Source organism: Drosophila navojoa, chromosome 3 (genome assembly GCF_054131105.1).
Source record: "Drosophila navojoa isolate 15081-1374.11 chromosome 3, UAZ_NAV_1.0, whole genome shotgun sequence".
Taxonomy (NCBI): Eukaryota; Metazoa; Arthropoda; class Insecta; order Diptera; family Drosophilidae; genus Drosophila; species Drosophila navojoa.
In genome coordinates this window covers 2,398,532-2,418,632 of record NC_142891.1, presented here as the reverse complement: position 1 = coordinate 2,418,632, position 20,101 = coordinate 2,398,532, and the positions used below count along the sequence as shown (strand labels likewise).

At 41.4% G+C, this 20,101-nt stretch overlaps 3 protein-coding genes across 3 annotated transcripts in view; 2 read left to right on the top strand and 1 right to left on the bottom strand.

Annotated features, from left to right (window-relative positions):
- Positions 1-23: 23 nt before the first annotated feature.
- Positions 24-20,101, top strand: part of Dus1 (Dihydrouridine synthase 1) — a 31,397-nt gene continuing 11,319 nt past the window's right edge. Inside the window, exon 1 of the mRNA XM_030386349.2 lies at positions 24-182. The gene's annotated coding sequence lies outside the window, so the exon portion shown is untranslated. The remainder of the gene's footprint in view (positions 183-20,101) is intronic.
- LOC115563417 (uncharacterized) lies at positions 170-2,791 on the bottom strand. The gene is made up of 3 exons (XM_030386348.2): positions 2,314-2,791; positions 1,047-2,216; positions 170-971 (listed from the first exon to the last, which is right to left on the bottom strand). Exons 1-3 carry the CDS (start codon positions 2,506-2,508, stop codon positions 306-308), a joined length of 2,031 nt encoding a protein of 676 aa, XP_030242208.1. The 5' UTR covers positions 2,509-2,791; the 3' UTR covers positions 170-305.
- Positions 4,371-8,871, top strand: LOC115563416 (uncharacterized). The gene has a single exon (XM_030386347.2). The coding sequence runs from the start codon at positions 5,627-5,629 to the stop codon at positions 8,543-8,545; it is 2,919 nt and encodes a 972-aa protein (XP_030242207.1). The 5' UTR covers positions 4,371-5,626; the 3' UTR covers positions 8,546-8,871.

The following is a 20,101-nucleotide window of genomic DNA, read 5'->3' as shown; positions in this document are numbered from 1 at the left end:
TTCCTGTGACTGTCAAAATACCGATTGTGTTGCAGCCCTGGCCAACTCACAGCTGTTGCGTGCCATGCTGCAATTTGTTTAATGTTTACAAGAAACCCGAGTTTCTCGCGATTTGTGAAGCAAAGTGCAATTACGCGTTAAATATCAATACAGAAAAACGCACAGGAGATACGCTCAACACGGTAAGTCACAACATATATATATTTTCTACATAAAATTTATGTGCACACAGAACTAGAGTGTCCGTAGACCTGTGGATTCTGTTTGTAGTGATTAAATGAGAGGAAGAAGGGCAGAGTGATTAACTAGTTAGTGCAGAGGGCACGCTGTTCTCGTTCGCGTTCGGTGCCACAGCTGATCGGATGGGGCATGATCGAAGGCTCGGCGCCCGGCTTTAGCAGCGTTTGCTGAAGGCCCCAAATGACTTGATTCGCAATCACATTGACTGCCAGCATTAGAGCCGTCTCATAATTAAGTGGATTCACCGCGTAGCTGAGTATTCCCAAAGATATTTGATTGTTCAAGAAGTCCTTGTCCAGCTCGAGCAGCTCTTCGCGCACCTCCATTATGCGATTCTCATAGTGGCACTGAATGGCAGCAAATACCTGCTTATCAAGTCCGACGAGCAGCTCCCGTTTGAACTTGACCAAGTAGTGCTCAATGAAGATGATCTCCTTGCGGTTCAGGTGCGGCAGGCGCACCTTCTCCTGTATGACCTGGTCACCGATTTGGCTGACGACCAACGAGGTCAACGAGCCCGCCGGCGTTGGCCGACGATCCCCGCAAGGACGCACGTCCACAAATGGATGTATCTCATAGCTGCCCACGCCAATGGTGCAAGCAATCCCATTGAACGAGACATGCGAGGTACGTGCATGATTCTTCCCGGACATGCCAGATTTGTGTGTTGGTGTTGATGGTAGCTCCATGGCCTTGTTATCATGGGCAAAGCCAATGATCTGAATAGCTTTCTAAGGGTGGGAGAGGTATTTACATATAGGATGCATAGATATAGGAGCTATAGCCCGTATTATCACACAACTTACATAGTTTACGTATTTCTTGGCATCGCATAAGAAGTTCGCAATGCGATCGGATAGTACATACATGGCACACGGATCCTCGCTCAAATCCTTATCGAAGCCGAGCAATATATGATTGAGGATGTACTGTGCTGCCTTGTAGATGGGATCATCGGTATCGAAGGTCAACGGAGCATGTCCACCCATAGCAATAGCTGCATTCAATGCGTAGCATAGCTCGCTATCGAGGAGACCTTCAAAGCTTGCTTGATACTCATCACAGAATGAAGGCGTCGCCTTCTTCGTACTATCAACGGCCTTACTCTTCCTCTTGCTCTTCCTCTTCTTCTTGCGTCCTTTGGACTTCTTCTCCTCCTTGATGTTGTGGGAACGCTGCTTGATTTGCTCCTGAATCCGTCTCCACTTCTCACGATATTTCTCCTTGTGCGACTCAATGAATAATTCGCGTTCCTTTTTAACTTCATTAAGCAACTGATCGATCCTTCGCTGATTGGCAATACGTTCGTGCAGGCGTTTATGCCACGATTGTATTTGGCCCTCAGTGTGTTTAGTCAGACGCTGCTTGTGCAAATTACGCATATTCTTGTTGTACCGATCCTTCTTGAACTGGAACAGTTTCTTTAGCTTGATCAGATGCTTACGCTGCAAATCCTGATGCAGACTGATGTGGGCCTGGACTCGCATATTGGTTAACATTTTGCGATGCTCGAGCAGCATCTGCTGCATAGCTAACATGCTCTCCATTCTTTTGAATTTCTCCTCTGTTATATTATAGATTCTCACTTTTCTTTCATGTTTCTCCTCTTCAAGTTGTTGTTTCCTAGCCATTACTTCTTCCTGACTCTGATGACGTACACCTGTTTGTAAGTTATCCCTCCGCGAGATTCCTTCCGCATTGGCAATCAACATACGATCATGTCTTTCCGCCTCTCTTTGCCTGTACGCTTGCAGCACATAGTAGAGCTGTGACTTATGAAGTTCCTCACGATATTGATTGAAGTCCTTTAGATTGCAAATCACTTCATTGTTATCGGTTATCTCGCCATTCTCGCGTAATCGTTTCAAATTACGCTCGTTTGAGTAGAAGGTCTTCAGATTTGAATCGTGCAACGGATTATATTCGGGTATATGAACCGTTACCGATGAATCGAATTCCTGCATGCTACATTTGAACTGGAATCAAGACGAAACCCATATATGAAGTTTCATTCATTTCTTACATTTTCAGGCAGCATATTATATATTTCTATTTACTCAATTAAAATCTTACCGAGTTTCCGATTTTATCCTTTGAGAATATCACCTGATTACCAGGACACTTGAGCATAGGCAATTTACAATTGAGCGGTATTAACTCCCAACCGGGTAAACTGTTAATGGGCAGCCCAGTCTTATAGCTGGGCTGCTTGGTCATCATTTGGCTGGTCACATTGTTCCGCCGAGGCAATGATAATATATCGATCATGATTGTTTGCAGTGTACATACATATATCTGTATGTATGTCTATATTGCACTATGTCAGCCAAACGCAAATACAAATGGCTAAATTTTAAGACCAATGGAATTTAGTAGTATATCGACTCGTGCAGAAATGCATTCGAAGGAAACTTTGTGTTTTAGTGTTAATACAAGTAGAAATATTTATTTGGATTTTATTTATTTTTTGCGATGAAATTACATTCTTAATAAACAAAGAACAAAATTGAACTGAACTAAATTGTAATTTTAGTCTGAATACCTGTTTTCTTGCTTGAATCCCTGGACCAAGCCTACTGTGCGAGCTTTTATTTGCTCTCAGCCTCTCAGTGACTCGCTCTCTCTGCTCTCTGCAAACTAACAGCTTCCGTTAGTCCTTTTTACTTGTTACTTTTACCGTTTTGTTTGTTTATTGTTGTTTTCTGTTGTTTGGTTTGTGGCGCTTCTTCTTCTTTCTGCTTATCAAAGCTTTCGTTGTTGTCACTTCACTTGAGTGCTCTACCGCTCTCCCTCTCTCTGACTCTCGCTCGTGCTTGTCATTGTTCTTGTTGTTATCGTTGCCTAGGGTCGCACATTGAAAAAGAAACTACAAAGAATGCAATTTGATTCAACCATGATTCAATCAAATTTTGCTTAAAAAAAAAGATTTTGTATATTGCTCCTTTTTTTGTTGTTTATGATTTAATAATATTGCTGCTTCATTGAACCTAAATAAAGCCAATAAAATGATTTAAGAAATCAAAATATGATAAAGTTTTTTTTTTCAATATTTTATACTCTGAATAATTTGTTCTCAGCGATTTACATTTTTTTTATATCTGAGCTCTAACATATTTTTAAACAGTTTCCATTATTTGACATGTATATATATACATATATAGGTATCGTAATTATTCAAGAATTGTATGCCACTGTATAGCAGCAACAACAAATTCTATAAGATTTTCTCTCGAATACCACAAATTCCTTTTTATGAGATAAACAAAGTTGTTTATTTTTCCTTTATTTCATTGATACGTCATGTTGTGCTTGAGTATGTGTGTGTCAGTATGTACGCTTGTATTGGTAATTTGCATTCGAATTTTACGATTTGGTCCTGCCAGCCATTAGTTTCGCTTGATTTGGAATTGTTCTAAGATGCCCAACAATGGGCATTTTTTTAATACATACAGACAAATATATGTATTTATATGTATGTATATCTATGTATGTCTTATATAAGTGCCTGTGTTACAGAGAGTTTCAGCATCAGCATAAATATTTGCCGTATAGCTTCGACTGTCTGACAGTCTTTCAGTGAGTGGGTCGTCGATAAGTTTATCTCTATGTGTGTGTGTGTGTGAGAAATTCTACTCACGGCTGTCATGGAAAATAAAATCACATCAAGTACTAAGTGTACGTGCTCCAAATACGCTCTCGTCTGTGCCTTTCCATTTCAACAAGCAGTCGAAAACGGCGTCGCCTCCTTCCACACAACACCTGGATGGCCGTTGATATAAATAAAAAATGATGCCTAGCATCCTAAAAAAAGAGAAAATATAAAAAAGTAAAATAACATAGGTGCGTGCCAATCTGTGGTGATAAGTTCTTGCCTAGCCTGACCCATTTACCGTTATATAATAGTTACTTCCTGTTTGCCAGGTGAATCAGAACTGTGCACGTGAGTCGTGAGTGATTTTCAAAATATATCGTATGTAATTTTTGTGGTCATTTGTTCGTACATTTTTTTATATGGGCCAAAAGTAAACGAAAAAGGTATATTTATATTCATTCTAAAAGATGTAAGCTTATGCTAATAGAGAATAATAGCTTATAAATGAAACATAAAAAATTAGCCAAAGCTGAGCTTAGCAGAACACAATTTATTCAAAAGCTATGTCTTATTTACAATCATTGTATTTTAGTTTAACCAAAAGACTCACCATCTTACTCACACTTACTCCACATTGCTTCACACTCACGCGGTCATCTCCAAAATATGAGCAGCCACCCATACTAACTTTCACACACACACACTGTAAAATCTACCCTCAAAGCAATACCCAACACAATCATAAACACATACACACACACCCACACCTACACAAAAATATCGAGATAGTTCGTTTATGTGTGTGTGTGTGTGCAGACGTCCCTGGCCTGTCTTTAAGTCGAAAAACGCTTTGCCGGCAACCAGACAGCTGTGACATGTCGCTCTCTTTTTCTCTCGCTCTCTGACTCTATTACCGTTGACATCTCCCAACCACCCAAACCAACCCAAACATACATACATACGTTGGCTGCTTTCAATTGCTCAAAGCTTGGAGCGCACACTTTCAATTCGCTTTCAACTTCAAACTGTTTTTCGGCTTCGGTTTCGCCTCGCCGCATCGTGTGCTTTCAATTGCAGCCTTTGGCAAAGCTTTGCGCACATAACACAGCTCAGTTGCTTCGCGTCCGTCTAGCGAGTTGGTACGTCTTAATCGTTGCGTTGCGTTACGTTGCGTTGCGTTGCGTTTTCGGTTTTACTACCAGCTACTTTACAGCTCTCACTCTATCTTTCACTCCGCTCTCTTCGTTCTGATTGCTCTGCGTGCGTGTGCGTGAGAGCGTGTGTGCGCCCATATTGCTAGTGTGTCTGTGTTTGTGGTTGTGTTTGTGTGTTGTGTGGCTAGCCCAAAACAAATACGTTAAAAAGTTGTAGTAGTACAATAAAAAGTAAAAATAAAATAAACAACAAAAGGAAAATCATTCAGCAAGAGTCCTTGGTGTATGGGGGTGGCAGCCTGACAACAGACAACCTTAGACGCACCACCCCCTTGTAAACGTGTTTTAATGCGTGATTATTAACTGCGCCATTGCTTCACACACACATACAAGCACACAGACATTGAACAAAAAAGTCAACGGTAAATAATAGTAAACATAACCAAAAATTGAAAACATTGAACGAAGTGCACAACGCGCAGGATAATTGCATGTGGCTTATATAAATAGGCGCCAGTGTGGGCGTGGCAGCAGCAGCAACAACAGCAATAATAACAACAACAACATTTGTAATGTGCCAGTTGTTGTTAGCATTTCACATCATTCAATCATCCAACACATTTTCATCATCTACAACAACATGCGAAACGCTGCCAAAGCGACGCCATTAGCAAAGCAGCAGCAGCAGAAGGAGCGGCAGGAGCAGCAACAGGATCACATAATAACCATCAGCACTGCCAGCCTGACAGAACAACAGGAGCCGCCCATCAAGCACTACGCACAACAAGCAACAGCAACGTCAGCAACACCAGCTGCAACACCAGCAGCAGCAACCGCAACAACTGCAAGTGGAGCAAGTGCAGCCGCTGGAGCAGCACCAGCATCAGGAGTTGCTGCGAATCCTGCACCAACTACCAACTCCGTCCTCTGTCAACTGATTAGCTATCAGAATAACATAGCTGATGTCCAGCATAGACGTGGCCGACGCTTACATGGACTCCAGCTGCCATTGCATCCACTGCAGCTATTCGGTTGGCTCGTGTTACTCCTGTTCGGCTTGGCCAGCTATTGGATACTGATACCCGCCTTTCATGCGCCCATTCAAGGGCCACTCTATGGCCTGATCTCCGGCCTGTATGTGGTGCATATTGTGGCCCATTTGACTGCATTGCTGACCGATCCCGCTGACAAGGAGCTGCGACGCGTGCATCGCAACGATCGCATTGTGCCCGAGTTTGATCGCAGTAAACACGGCCATGTCATCGAGAACGGACGCTGTCATCTGTGCAACATAAAGACATCGTCGCCCAGAACCAAACACTGTTCGGTGTGTAACAAGTGCGTGGGTAAATTCGATCATCACTGCAAGTGGCTGAATCATTGCATCGGCTCCCGTAACTATGTCGCCTTTCTAATGTGCGTCGTCAGTGCTGTGGTGGCCACGCTGGTCATTGTGGCTGCCGTTGTGGGTCAGATCGTGCTCTACTACGTGCAGCCGGATTGGCTGAGCTTCTATTGGTGCAGCAATCAAATGGAATTGCCCCTGGAGTCAACTGATTATATCAATTTAACGCTGAGCTTGAGCAACGGCACCATGATGCTGATGGAACAGGATCAACAGATGGATCAGTCGCAGGAGCAGGATCACACTAATCTCACAGTCTCCACTATGCCCACGCTGCTGCAAAACTTTACGGCTCTGCTGGAGCAGAGCACGTTGCAGCCGGAGCAGAAGCCACAGCTTCTGAATCATACAGTGACGCCTCTGGTCGCCGGCATCGGTGTCCATGAGACGATCTACTTGCTGCTGCTGGGCGTGCTCGGCCTGCTGGCAGCAATCAGTGCTGGTCTTCTCCTGCATCTCTGCTTCTTTCACATTTACATCTCGTTTCTGGGCCTGACGACGTACGAGTACATCCGGAATCATCGGCAGGCGCAGGAGGCAAAGGCTAAGCAGCTGCTCGAGCAGGGCAAGAACGGTGTCCACTTCAATCCCAATCTACCAACACTGCACCATCATCAGCAGCAGCAACACCAGCATCCGTCCAAGCTTTACTGCTGCTCCAGTGTGCCGCATCCGAATCAGCAGCACGAGCAGATTACTCCTGGCGCTGCGTTGCATTGCTGTGCCAGCTCGCGGGAGTTCCATCAGGCCAGCCAATCCATCTATTTGTGCTCCTTGCTGCAGGAGCGTCGCAGCGATCGACTGCAATTGGATCTGGACACCGAGGCAGCTCCGCTGCGTTCCTTTCACTGCTGTTCGAGCTATGCGGCTGCCTCGATGCAGCGCAGGGTGAGCGCCGCAGCGAGTGCCAAGGCGGCGCTGGAGCCACGCCAGCGTCCACTGAGATCGAGTGCAGGAGCAGCTGCATCGTATCTCCAATACACGGAGCAGTGCACCCTCTGCACCTTTCAGCTGCGCAGTCCGCTGCGCGGCAGCCAGAGCAACAGCAACAGCAACAGCGCCGGGCGCAGCAGCAGCAGCACTCGGACCTTGGCGAGCCAAACGGCCACGCCCACATCGACGGCGTCGGCAGCAGGGAATATATCGAAGCATCAGCGCTGGCGGCGAAAATGGAACTGCTGCGCCAGCGTGCCAGACAGTCCGGATGTGCCCAATGATCTGCTGGCCGCACTCTCGGCCAGCAAAATGAATGCCAGCGAGCTGCCGGTGCAGTTCATCAGAAGTCTGAATGGTGGCCTGGAGATGCCACCGGGCCCAGGCGGGGGAATGCTGCCAACTGCCACGCCTACTGAGTTGCCCACTTTGAAGACGACGCGCAGCTCCCGGCTGCGCCACATGCTGCGTCTGCTCGGACGCTATCGACGCGCCCGCTGCCAGCGTGGCCATGGCCACGGTGTGGGCGTGGCCGAGCCGCAGGTGGCCACCATTAAGCAGAATCAAATACGTCCACTGCAACTGCAGCCGGATCGTGGCTATGACAGTGGCACGAGCATGACCCAAGCGACGCCGCCGCCGCCGATGAGCTCGCCCAGCCACAGCGCCAGCAGCAGCAGCGATCTGAGCAGCATCAGCAACAGCACCGGCAACAAGGAGGTGATGCTGCTGCCCACCAGCGTCATCCGGGACGATAGTGTCACCACCAGCTATACACTGACCCTGCCGCCTGCCTTGCCGCCGCCCACGCGTCGCAAGATGCCCAATCCCAGCGAGTTGGCCGAGCTGGCCGAGACGCTGGGCTTCGTCTCGAGCGGAACTCATGGAGCTGCCGGCTCCAACAGTCGCCAGCTGCCGAGTCTGGGCAATGTGTATAGGCGACAGCGCAGAAAACACTTCCTGCGCACTCGATCGCCCACTTTGTCGCCCATACACGAGTCCGGGCTGTCCAATCCAACGTCGCCGCAACCGCTGCGCCATAGCTTGGCCAACTCCAACTCGAACTCCAGCTCCAATGCCAATGCCAAGTGCTCGCCCGATGTGACACGCTCCTCAGCGACGCTCGTCCAGAATCTGTGTGGTCTAGCCGGCGAGGCTCTGAGGAAATCTGCATCCAATAGCTCCTTGCAGAGCATCAGCTCCAACTCAAGCAGCACCTAATACAAAAGGAAGACAGAGTGGGGCAGTCAATAGAGAGAGGGAAAGGGAGAGAGAGAGAGAGAGTGAGAGTGAGCAGGAGTTTGTGGAAGAGTTCCTTGCATTGGTTTCTGCCTAGTCCATAGGTTAGTCATAGACGCCGTTATCCATCCAATTCCAAGAGATAAAGTTAAAGCCCAATTTTAGTTTGAATTTAGTTAAACTTGTTTTAGGATCATGTTTCGAATGGAGGCTTTATACGAATATTACCACATGTAACTTGTAAACCCCATTGAAATGGATGCGCTTGATGAGAAATTAAATATGCTGAAGAAATGATAATACTCGAATTTGTTTGTTTTCTATGCAGATCTCATGGGATATTCGGCAATTGAAGAGCCAATAAGAGATATTTAATAATAATTTATTTTCTATATTATCTGAGTACATTTTTTAACATTAGAATTATTTTTATTGGAGTTATAATGGGGCTATGTGGTATTCGGAGATCTTTAATTTGCATATATTTAATAAGAACTTCAGTATTGTTAGATCTCATAGAATATTACATTTTCCATATTATCTAATTGCTGATTCTATAATTATTCAAGATCTTTTATAATCTATAATTATAGATCCTAAATACAGATCTTAAATTTCTTATATATATCTGAAGACCTAATGGAATATCTTTATTCGGTTAAAGAGTTTGCTATTAAGTTACTTCAAAGTTTGTTATTTGCTTGGGTCATTTGAGAGATACAAGGGCTCCATAGTTCGATAATTAATGCAAATATAAAACATTTAATTTAATTTTCCTTATTTGAATTCAGCTCAGTTTAACTAGGGCCAGATCGACTCCACTAGAGATATAAATGAGATTAACCACGCCCCTATCTGCCTAACCCTTAGATTCCTCTATCAATTGCTTCAGGTTATACAACAAAATCGAATTCTAGATGCTCCAATGTCTATTGCTGTAGAATTGTTGGTTCAAATCCCATTTATTTAGTGTCATATACTGTTATTTCTCTACTAAAGCTTGCGCCTCCCCTCCCTCAAGGCCCCCTGGTTTATGCCTTTGTTCAGGCCACGTTAAGTGTTGCAACGTTTTTTTGTTTCCTCCAATGATCCTTGCGAATGCTTGTTGCATATCCTTTCAATTCGGTTTCATAGAATTTCGCATGTCTTTCGCTTGTTCAGGTATTGCCATTCAAAGCGTGATTTGCACATTAAACACATTGACACGCCCCCCTCCCCCCATCGCCCGCTAACGGATTGTAGTTGTATCTTGTTGTTGGATGGCTTCGTAAACGCGTTAAATATGCAACAGCATGACATTTACAATGGTGAAGGGAGGGGGCGGGCGGTGGGTGACGGTATAGTACTAACTGCTGCAGTTACAAGTGTATATATGTATGTATATATATTTACTTATTTATATGTGTGTATGTATGTATGTATGTCTGGAGGCTCTGGCGCTTAGCCCCTTTTCGATATTGATTTTCGTTTTGAAAACTTTCGTAGGAAGGAGGTGCTTACCGTATCTGCAAATGTATCTGTATCTACTATATGTATATACATATCTATCTCTGTCTCTGTCTCTGTAGCTGCGTATCTGCAGTTGAGCTTGCAGCTTGTTCTGACTTTTGCAACATTTGCGTTAACAACAAAAGCCGCACACATGTGCAAGCCGGCGGGCGAAGGGCTAGAGGAAGGCGCAGAGGAAGCTGGCTAATGGCTAAGGCTGGGCCGGTCCATGCTGCAGCTGCCAAAAATCGTTACGCAAATGTTTTGATTCCAACTCAATTCAATTGGCACTGACAAAGCTTTGCCAACTCGAACCACATTTGCAGTCGGTTTGAGTGTAAAGAAAATTGCGTAATACGCACGTCATACACTGAGAGAAAAACTGTAGTGTGTACAATGTACATCTTATTTATTTTTAGTTTACTTTTCTCATTATGGTTTTAGAGAAAGTAAAGTATATCTATTCATTTTATTATATAATTATTAATTAATTAATTAATTATATAATTATTTAAAGTTGTTATTAAAACGAGTTTGCTTTAAGATTACTAGGTAGAGCTCTCTATTTTACAATTATTTGTTATTTATTCTTATAATTTAACATCACATATTTCTTAAGTCAGTTGGAGTTCTGTACGTGTTCTTTAAGGTGTTTCATTCGCTTTAAATTTGATCAAAAACGAATAAAACTTAGAAAGTTTATTCTCTGAGTGTAGTTAAATAAAACATAGAAAGAGCGAGAAAGATAGAGAAAAATGTAGTGCAAAAGAGACGGAAAGTTAGGCAGACCAAATTTTGTCACTTGATAAAGTTAATGGGTAGAACTAAGAGCATTGCAGGCGGGCCTGACTGACTATATAATACACGCTCACGCTTACAGTTATGTTTATTCAAAATTGAATATTTCCGAATATGACGCTCCTAAAAATCTAGAGCTGAAATGGTTCAAACTTTAAGCCAAGCCAATATGCCCGCTTGACCTGAACTCATTTCGCACTGTCATTGTCAAAAGGCAAATGGAAATTGGAAAGAAAAAAATGCAGCAATATAGCCCTAAAATTCCCATTAAATATTAAAAACTGAATAATTAATACAGTGCCAAGTGTGTATGGGTCTATGTGTGTGTGTGTGTGTGTGTTTACTAATGCGACAGCTACAAATGGAAACGCGTCAAAAAACTGTGTGATTGAGCCGGGCCTGACAGGGCGAGCAGAGGAACAGAGGAACAACCTGACTGCGACCAAATGGATAGCTAGATATATAGAAGCGACAGAGAGACAGACAGATTTCACTTGAATAAGGGAAAGAGAGAAACTGCAGTTCGTGTTATTGAGTCTGACAGACAGTTGGGCAAAAAGGCAATGGCAAAAGTTCGACAGAACAGAGAAGGGAGAGTGAGAGAGGCAGAGAGAGAGGAGATCCAGATAGGTAGAGAGTGAGGAAGAGAAAAAGCGAAGTACATTTGATAGCAGATTATTTGCCATAGTTGAATGCACTCAATGTGCTACAGTGAGCACTCGCCAAGCTGAACATTGATTGAAGAAGTTTGCTTTGACGAGTATACAGTGAACTCCCGGCAAGGCGACTGTTTCTAGTAATCAAGTTTTGGAATTTTCAAATGCCAATTTCAGTATATTGTACATGTTCTTATATATAATTCTATATTGACAAACATAGAGATTTTTTTGTATTTTCAATAATAATTTAGATTTTAAAGCAAGTTGAAAGAGAGTCTCAAGCTAAATTCAGATTAAGCACAGTTCCCCCAAGATATGACTATCTTCTCTTTAATATATCATATCATATCACATATTAAAACTACAATTTCGCCAACTTTAATCTACTCTAATTTCCTGTCTAGGTACATATCTACATTCAGTCTTTATAGCGCTTGTTTACTGTACCTCCACTTAGTTCTGTATTTATGCTCTCAAAATGTCTGATTGCGCTAACAATTGACAATTGTGCCACAGTGCTGGCAAGTTAATTAAAGTTTCTAGCTTGCACCTACACACACACACACACACACACACACACACAGAGGTGACTATATGGCCGCTTGTATTGCTGTTGTGGCTATTGAGGTAACTTGCCCTGTGCTCCTTCACCCATCAATGCGCCTTCGCTCTTCGCTCAGACATGAATTCCATGAATTGAGCATTTCGTGTGAAAATTGTGTACAAAAATAAAATCAAATAACAAATATTCTTATTCTTAGCTGAATTAGCTTGCGTTTTCCACCGGGCTAAAGTCAAAAGCATTTCCGTTCGATTAAGCCGAAGCAAATGGAAAGAAATTGCTGCACACTTCGAGGCGCAATCAACTGCGGCTCTCTGTGGGTGTAGTATGCCCTTACAAATACAGTGATGTGTGTGTGTGTGTGTGTGTGTGTGTGCTTGTGTGTGTTTATTTACGTTGTAAAATGTTTAATTTGATGACACTTGACATTAACAATTTACCACTGCACCTGTGCTGGCTGCCAGTCACACTCATACTCACACTCACACTCACACTCACACCTGCATTCACACTCACACATACACACACACACACCCACATTCGTGCTGCTGGCCTGAGGTGTTAAATATTTTAGTTTTCGTATGAGCGAGCGTTTCTTATTGTTTATTTTAGCGGTTTTTATAGCTTTTTTAAGGCTAATTTGTTATGCAGCTTATCTCCGACAGCTTTTTTGCTATTTTTTCGAGCTTGAAGCGAAATACATGAATTCATATTTTGCCAAAAAGTTATGAGAGTTTCATGAAAAGCTCATTTTATCGGGCATTACTTTCATGGCTTGCCACGTAAACACCTTTATAAAAGGAGAGAGCATTGAATTTTCGAATATACAAAAAATATATGCATGATATGAAAAAGCTTTACATAAATTATATATGCAAATTAAAAAAAAAAAAAAAATGTAGAAAATATGGGAAATATTTACAGATATTGGCTAAAAAATATATACTTAGTTAAACTATAAAGCTAGTTCCACTTGTTCTATGATCCTTTCTCTATGGTTGATCCCAAATAAAATATGAAATATCTTCAAATTCTCAAAATTAATTTAATTTTGATTGAAAATATCAAATTTTCTCGCAATTTTCTGCTTTATTTTCTACTCCAAAAAAGTGTGTATGTTTTTTTTTTTTTTGCACAGAAAAAGCATATTTATTTAGTTCAAGCTTCTGTGTAGTAACTCTAAATAGGTATAAATTTTGCATCTCTTTAAATGTCATGAAATTCGCGTAATATTCAAGCCTTGTTGCATATTTGTCGCCAACATTTTTCAGCTGTCGGCATTTGCAATGCAATATACGATTGCCATCGCGGTTACTTCTACCGCCCGCCCGCCCTCCCCGCTCTTCCTCTGTTCACCTGACTGGTCACACGTATAAAAAATAGCAATGCTCTGACCATTTGCGCCCTGCATTTCATTCTGTCCAGAGAGAAAAAATACATTGTGAAATGCCAAGGATTTTCCTTTTCTGGTTTCGAGCCTGCGCCAGTTGACAGGCAGCAAAAATATAATTTCAGTTTTTATATATTTTTTATTATTTTGATAAACATTTGGTAGTTGAATGCAATGCTCAGGCCGTGTGCATGACTTTTGGAGTCTTTGCCTGGCAACGCCCTCGTTTGCCTCTGTCCCGCCCCCTGCCCCTGCCTCTGCCTCTGCCTTCTCGTTAAAGTTTGTTTATGTTGTTGGTAGAGTGCTCAATGGACACCCACGCATCATAGCCTGACTCCATAGTAACTTCTAGTCATTGTTGTTATTGTCATGACCACTTGATGTTCCAGTTGTTGTTGCAGCCGCATCAATTATAAACTCAACGTTGCGCCTTCATTTGCCACGGACACGCAAGAAGCGCAGACACAATTTGCATAAATCGCTCGCCGACGTGTGGAGCGGCACGGGGCGGAGCTGTTGTGGGCGTGTCAGTGCAAACAATTGAATGAACTAGCCCCAAAAATATATACATATATGCATATATTTGTATATATGCTTATGATGTATGTCTTACGTATATATTTATGATGCATGGCCATCAGCTTGAGTGTTTCTTGTCCACAGTGAAAGCCGCCTAGAGCGAAAATTGAATATCAATTGCAGTTGCAGCTTCTTCAAGGATACAATAAACAAATGAAAATATTTAAATACATTTTATAGATATAATTATAAATGCGCTATAGAGTTTCAGACAAAAGCTGCAATGAAATTTAAAAATAAAAATTAAAAAAAAAATGTTATAGATATTTATTGCATAAATTCATTCAGTAGGCATTTGTTTTAGGATTATTACAGGCAGCTCCATCAAGAACTTACTCTCTCCATGGATCAACTCCGCTCCGAGGATTTCCCTCGCCTTAGCTTTGCTACTCTCTTGCATTTGAGAATTTCATGCTTAAAGCCTTTGGAAAAGAGAGAGCAATTAAAGCTAACCTATTCTTGGCTCAATTGTGAAGTGAGAGAGCAAAGGAATACAGAGAGAGAGAGAGAGTGAGAGCAAAGGAATACAGAGAGAGAGAGTGAGAGAGAGAGAGAGAGAGAGAGAAACATAGAGAGATCGTTAGAGAAAGAGAGTGAGAGTGAGAGTTTGAGAAACAGAGAGAGATCGATAGAGAAAGAGAGTGAGACATAGGGAAAGAGAGAGAGATAGAGAAAGAGAAAGAAAGAGAGAGGGATGATAGCAATGGATCTTTCTTTTGCATAAGACGAGTGCTCTGGAAATATTACGAAATTAATTAATTCTGGATTATTTATATAAAAAGAAGTTAAAGACAATGTTTAGATCTCATTCTCTCATTGTACCCAATATATATTGCGGATTACAATTGTAATTATAGGTTCGTTAATTATATTTTACAAAATTTGTGTTAAGTTTTCTTAAAAATTCCTTTGATTTTGCCAACATATATGGACAAATGATATCCAGATATATGATTAATATAATTTGATATATCATAAACATATGTATGTACATGATGATCATATGTATGACAAATGATCTTAGTTTATCTGAAATCCTAATTCGCTGATTTGCTCGTTAATTCCATAAGACTACGTAGAATCGAATAATATATCTGAGCCTAATCACTCCTTGCTGCCCTTAGCAGAGCCTTCACCGTACCTATGCAGACAACATTTCAAGGAGCGTCCGTCTACACAATTTCCCCTCACCTGATATATAGAGGATACAAGCTGTTTGTGCTCGGGTTATGATTGATTCACTGGGAAATGGGTGCCGCTGTTGGCAGTCAACAGTCGCAGTCAGAGAACTGCTGCCTATAGGTGACACGCCCACAACAGCTAGTACGCCCACTTCAAATAACTGGTTGTCATTAGCAATAGCCGTTGGGGGCGTTACTATTAGGCTTGGCTGTCTCCACTGCAGCGGGATATGGGGTATACGAGGTTCGGTAACCAAGAGCGTGAACTCGACTTGGAGTTGGATCCTTTGCGAGTGCTCCTTCGCTTTCTGCTGCTTCTGTCATTGGGCTTGCCTATCCAAATGGTAACGGGATACGAAGGTTTTTAGCCCAGAGCTTGAACTCGTCCTGGAACTGTCGGCTGCTGGTGCTCCGCCTCGACTTCCTTCTGCTGCGTCTCCTTTTTACTGGTTCTCCTACTACACCTGCTGCTGCTGCTGCTTTGGCTGCAGTTTCTCCTGCTTCACCTTTAGCTTCCTCCTGCCTCTACTCCTTCCCCTGCCCCTTCTGCAACTCCTCTCCTACTTCTATTACTGCTGCTTCTTCTACTTGCTGCACTGACAGTTTATCGTTCTACTCCCTCTGCTGTCGCTCTTCATGATGCCTCCTCCTGCTGCTCCCCAATTTGGTTGCCCAGTGCCATTGTTTGACGCTCTTTTTCATTGTTGATTTTTTTTTTTCTACTATTTAACCCACCTGCCTGGTAGGCACTCACCTGTCTGCATGGCCCGGAAGCGTGCCACGACAATTTCAGCTTCTCCCTTGGCTCCTTTACTCTGGCTTTTTATTTATTTTTTTTTGGTTGGTTCAATGAACCTTTTGGGGTTTTGTTTCTAAGCAGTGCATAGGTAGCTAGCTGACACATACATACATACGTTGCCCCCCACCGTCCCTCACTCTCTGAGCATATTTAACAACTTTTAATATGGTTTTCAATTAAGTTAATGACTTTTCAGTTTAGGCTCCATTCAAAACAATGTAACTAGAGATGGGCTTTACGTGCTTATAAAAGAGTTTTTCTTGTTGTTGTCTATAATAAGCTATTGGAAAAAAAAAAGTAAAAACAAACACCAAGTGTATGAGACTGGAAAATTGCAGCGGAAAAGCGTTTAAAAAAGCGAAAGGGAAAAGTAGAGAGAAGAGAGAGAGAGAGAAACAAATATTTACATTAATTAAAAGCAAAATAAATGCAGCATAATTTATATAAAACTTAATTGGGCATGCAAAAAAAAAAAATGAAGTAAAATAAATAAACAAAGAAAATTATAATAAATTATATTTTGATATAAATATGCATAAAACAATGTTTAAATTAAAAAAAAAAAAAAATAAAATAAAATAAAAGTTGAAACTAGGCAAGCGAAAATAAAATTAATAAATATAAAACAAATTTAAAAATAAATAAATATACCGAAAACAAAATAGATTAATTCAATAACCATAAATCTGAATAAAAAATGAAAAATACATATTTATTATGGAGCTTTTTAAGCAATTTGCATAATTTAAATATATATATTTTTTACGCTTTATCAATGTGCTAATAAATTTTCATTTAATTTTGTATATTTGCTGATATTTGAAATGTAATAAAATACTAAAATAATGTAAACAAAATTAGTTGATTTATGTACAATATAAGAAAGTATGGAACTGCCCAAACAAATCCAATTTCAACACTTGAGCACATCGATTGCCCGCTAGATGGCGCTGCCAGCTTCAGCCTTGATGGCATTTTAAATATTTACCAGCCCAGTTGGCGCACAATTGTTGACAATTCCATTGATGTGGTCAACAGCCGGGTACGAGGCGACTCTGTGGTCATCATGGCCAACATTATGGCACTATGGCACAACGGTGCCATGGAGCAGGAGCAGGAGCAGGGCCAGCGCCTCCTGGTGTTTGCCAAAAGGATTGTGGCCTCGATTAACTGCTAAACTCAAACATTTGACTTGAGCTGTTGGATGAGGCGCACTGTCTCTGCTCCAGTATCTACACTTTATAGCCATCAGAGTTGGCCATAAAAGTTTGTCTTTCGGTCCTTTGGCCAGCAGCAGGCGTGGCTAGTTAGCCACATATTTGCAAACGTATCACATTTAGCTTTTACATTTTGACTCTGGTTTTTGGGCTTGGCGTATGGAAAGAATATTTTAATTGCTTGCATGAAATTATGAGCCAGGATTTGAGGTAATAAAAAAAGTTGTAAATTGGATTTAATTTCAGTTCAACTTTGTCTAAATTGTGGGCTCATATATTGTGATAAATAATAGCTGTTATTCATTTTTAGATTTTTTTAGGGAATGATAAAATCTAAAGAAAATTTAAGTAATGCCTAACTAAGAGATATCCTTACCAGAAATTCTCTCTAACTGATTTATATCTGACTGAGAGATATCCTTACCAGAAATTCTCTCTAACTGATTTATCTCTATAACCAGCATACCTACATACCTTATTTACCTCTATATCCAGTATACATCTACCCACATGTACTCATACATACACACACACATATACGCACATATCCACATGCTTACACCCACAGTTTTACTTTGAAGAGCCCAACACACTATGGGAAATTAATTATTGAATAACTTCCGCTTTAGCTATACATTTTTGATGCAATTTTTAATGCTTCCTAATGCTAGTAAGCACCAACTTTTAGTTGAATGGGGTTTAGTTTACTTTCAATATTGTGGCGAGCGAGTCGAGGTATACAAAGTGAAAGATATTCACACTCATATATTCATCTATATATTAAGAGTAGTCATAGTAAATTTTAAGTCGAATGGGTGGATGTATTCAAAATCCGATATATTCACAATTATATATTCATTGGTATTCATTGATAGCAGTCGTAGTGTGTTTAAAATCTCAAGCCTTTTCAGTTGTCCGTTGACAGATATAGAGAGAGACAGAGATAGAGAGAGACAGAGATAAAGATAGAGATAGAGATAGAGATAGAGATAGAGATAGAGATAGAGATAGAGATAGAGATAGAGATAGAGATAGAGATAGAGATAGAGATAGAGATAGAGATAGAGATAGAGATAGAGATAGAGATAGAGATAGAGATAGATGATAGAGATAGAGCCTAGCGATAGCGATATAGGCTAGAGATAGATCTAGAGATAGAGTAGCGCTAGAGCTAGAGATAGCGATGCGATCGAGATAGAGCTAGATGTAGAGATAGCGATAGAGCTCGAGACCGAGGACAGCTATAGATAGAGCCAGATATAGAGAGAGAAAGAAACAGAGATAGAGATAGAGATAGGAGCGCGAGAGAAGAGAAAGAGGCGACCGGACCCATAGAGTAATGTCGGAGACGACATGTATACAAATAGAAAGACAGAGACAGCAAGAGTCATGGCGGCGCGTTTGTTTCAGCCAATTTCTCTAATAACTAGCAATTATATTCCAAGTGGGCAATCAAGTGGAATGAATATATGTATATATACAGCTCTGCATATATTCACATATATGGTATAGATTATTGATATGATAAATTCTCACATTAATTGGCTCTGCAGTTTTTGTTTGAAATATGCAATAAATAAATATTGCGTATACGCCGCATGGCGCAGTGTTGATGGTTTGCTATTGGCCGCCCGAGGGGGGCTTCAGCTTGATGCATTATTTATGCAAATACTTGCGTAAATTAAGAAAGTAAATTGTTTTTGCTTTGCAACAATGTGTGTGTGTGTGTGTGTGTGTGTGTGCATGATTTGCCGTTTGCCTTTAGCCGTTTGGCATTTTGGGCTTGGAGACGTCATATGTTTGTGCCGGCCAAACAAATCACACAAATGTGACAGGGCACATACGTATATACATACATGTCTGTATATACAGCATATATGCCTATGTATATGTATATGTATGTGTATATATTCTTCATATTCCACACATTTTCACATTTGCTTCAACTTAAGCCGCGTACTCGGCAATAAAACGTCGAGGATTTATGGGAACGTGTCATTTGGGCCGTTTGTCCCCTGTGCGACGCATGCACACACATAAGCATATACACGCACACACACACACGCACACACTTAGGCAGCTGGCAGGCATATAACAAATAAACAAAATTTAACAAGCAAACTTCTCGCATTCATTTAACGCTCACTTCAACTGTGAATCGCCTTTTCGTGGCAGCCAAAGCGATTTCTGTTCATAGATAAATGCGCTAACATCCTCAGGCATATTGGCTAGTGAATGGGGTTAGTTAAGCAGCTAGCTAGTCACCTCATTAAGTTTTAAATATTTGTTAGTTTAAATTATTTATCAAATTCTTAGTAACTCGTGTGGAAATTTAAAATTTCTCTTATATTTATTTATATATATTAGCCTAATCGGCTGGCAGCGCATTTAATGCTCGATGTTAGATTTTTTCTCTAGTTTTTTCAGTTTTTTTGCTTTTCACCTCAAGGAATGCAGCTATGAAATGCGAATTTTCAAGTGCTTAGAACTTGAACAGCTCAGCGCACTTAGTTCACACTTTAACTTTCCTTCACTCTCTCGCTCTCTCTCTCTCTCTCTTTCTCTCTGTCTCTCTCTCTCTCTCTCTCTCTCTCTCTCTCTCGCTCTCGCTCTCTCTCCCTCACGCACACTCGAACTACTTGTATGCCTGTCTCTTAGTCGGCTTGTAGTCAATCAGTGGATTTCACGTTCAATTTGCTTGTTGGACTCATCAGGCGTCGTTGTCTGGGCCATGCGAGTACAAATATAATTAAGTGCCAGGATAACACGCTAGCTCATGCTCAGGCACACATAGATACATAGCCACACATATACATATACACACATACATGCACATATATGAGTAACTGAGCCAGATGCTGGTCC

What these genes read in the sequence shown, in the direction of transcription:
- LOC115563417 (XM_030386348.2), bottom strand. Translation starts at nt 2,508, where the DNA reads ATGATCGATATATTATCATTGCCTCGGCGGAACAATGTGACCAGCCAA. An exon ending in AGGATAAAATCGGAAACTCG is followed by an intron (nt 2,217 to 2,313) that starts GTAAGATTTTAA and finishes TCTTGATTCCAG; the next exon opens with TTCAAATGTAGCATGCAGGA. An exon ending in CCAAGAAATACGTAAACTAT is followed by an intron (nt 972 to 1,046) that starts GTAAGTTGTGTG and finishes TCCCACCCTTAG; the next exon opens with AAAGCTATTCAGATCATTGG.
- LOC115563416 (XM_030386347.2), top strand. Translation starts at nt 5,627, where the DNA reads ATGCGAAACGCTGCCAAAGCGACGCCATTAGCAAAGCAGCAGCAGCAG.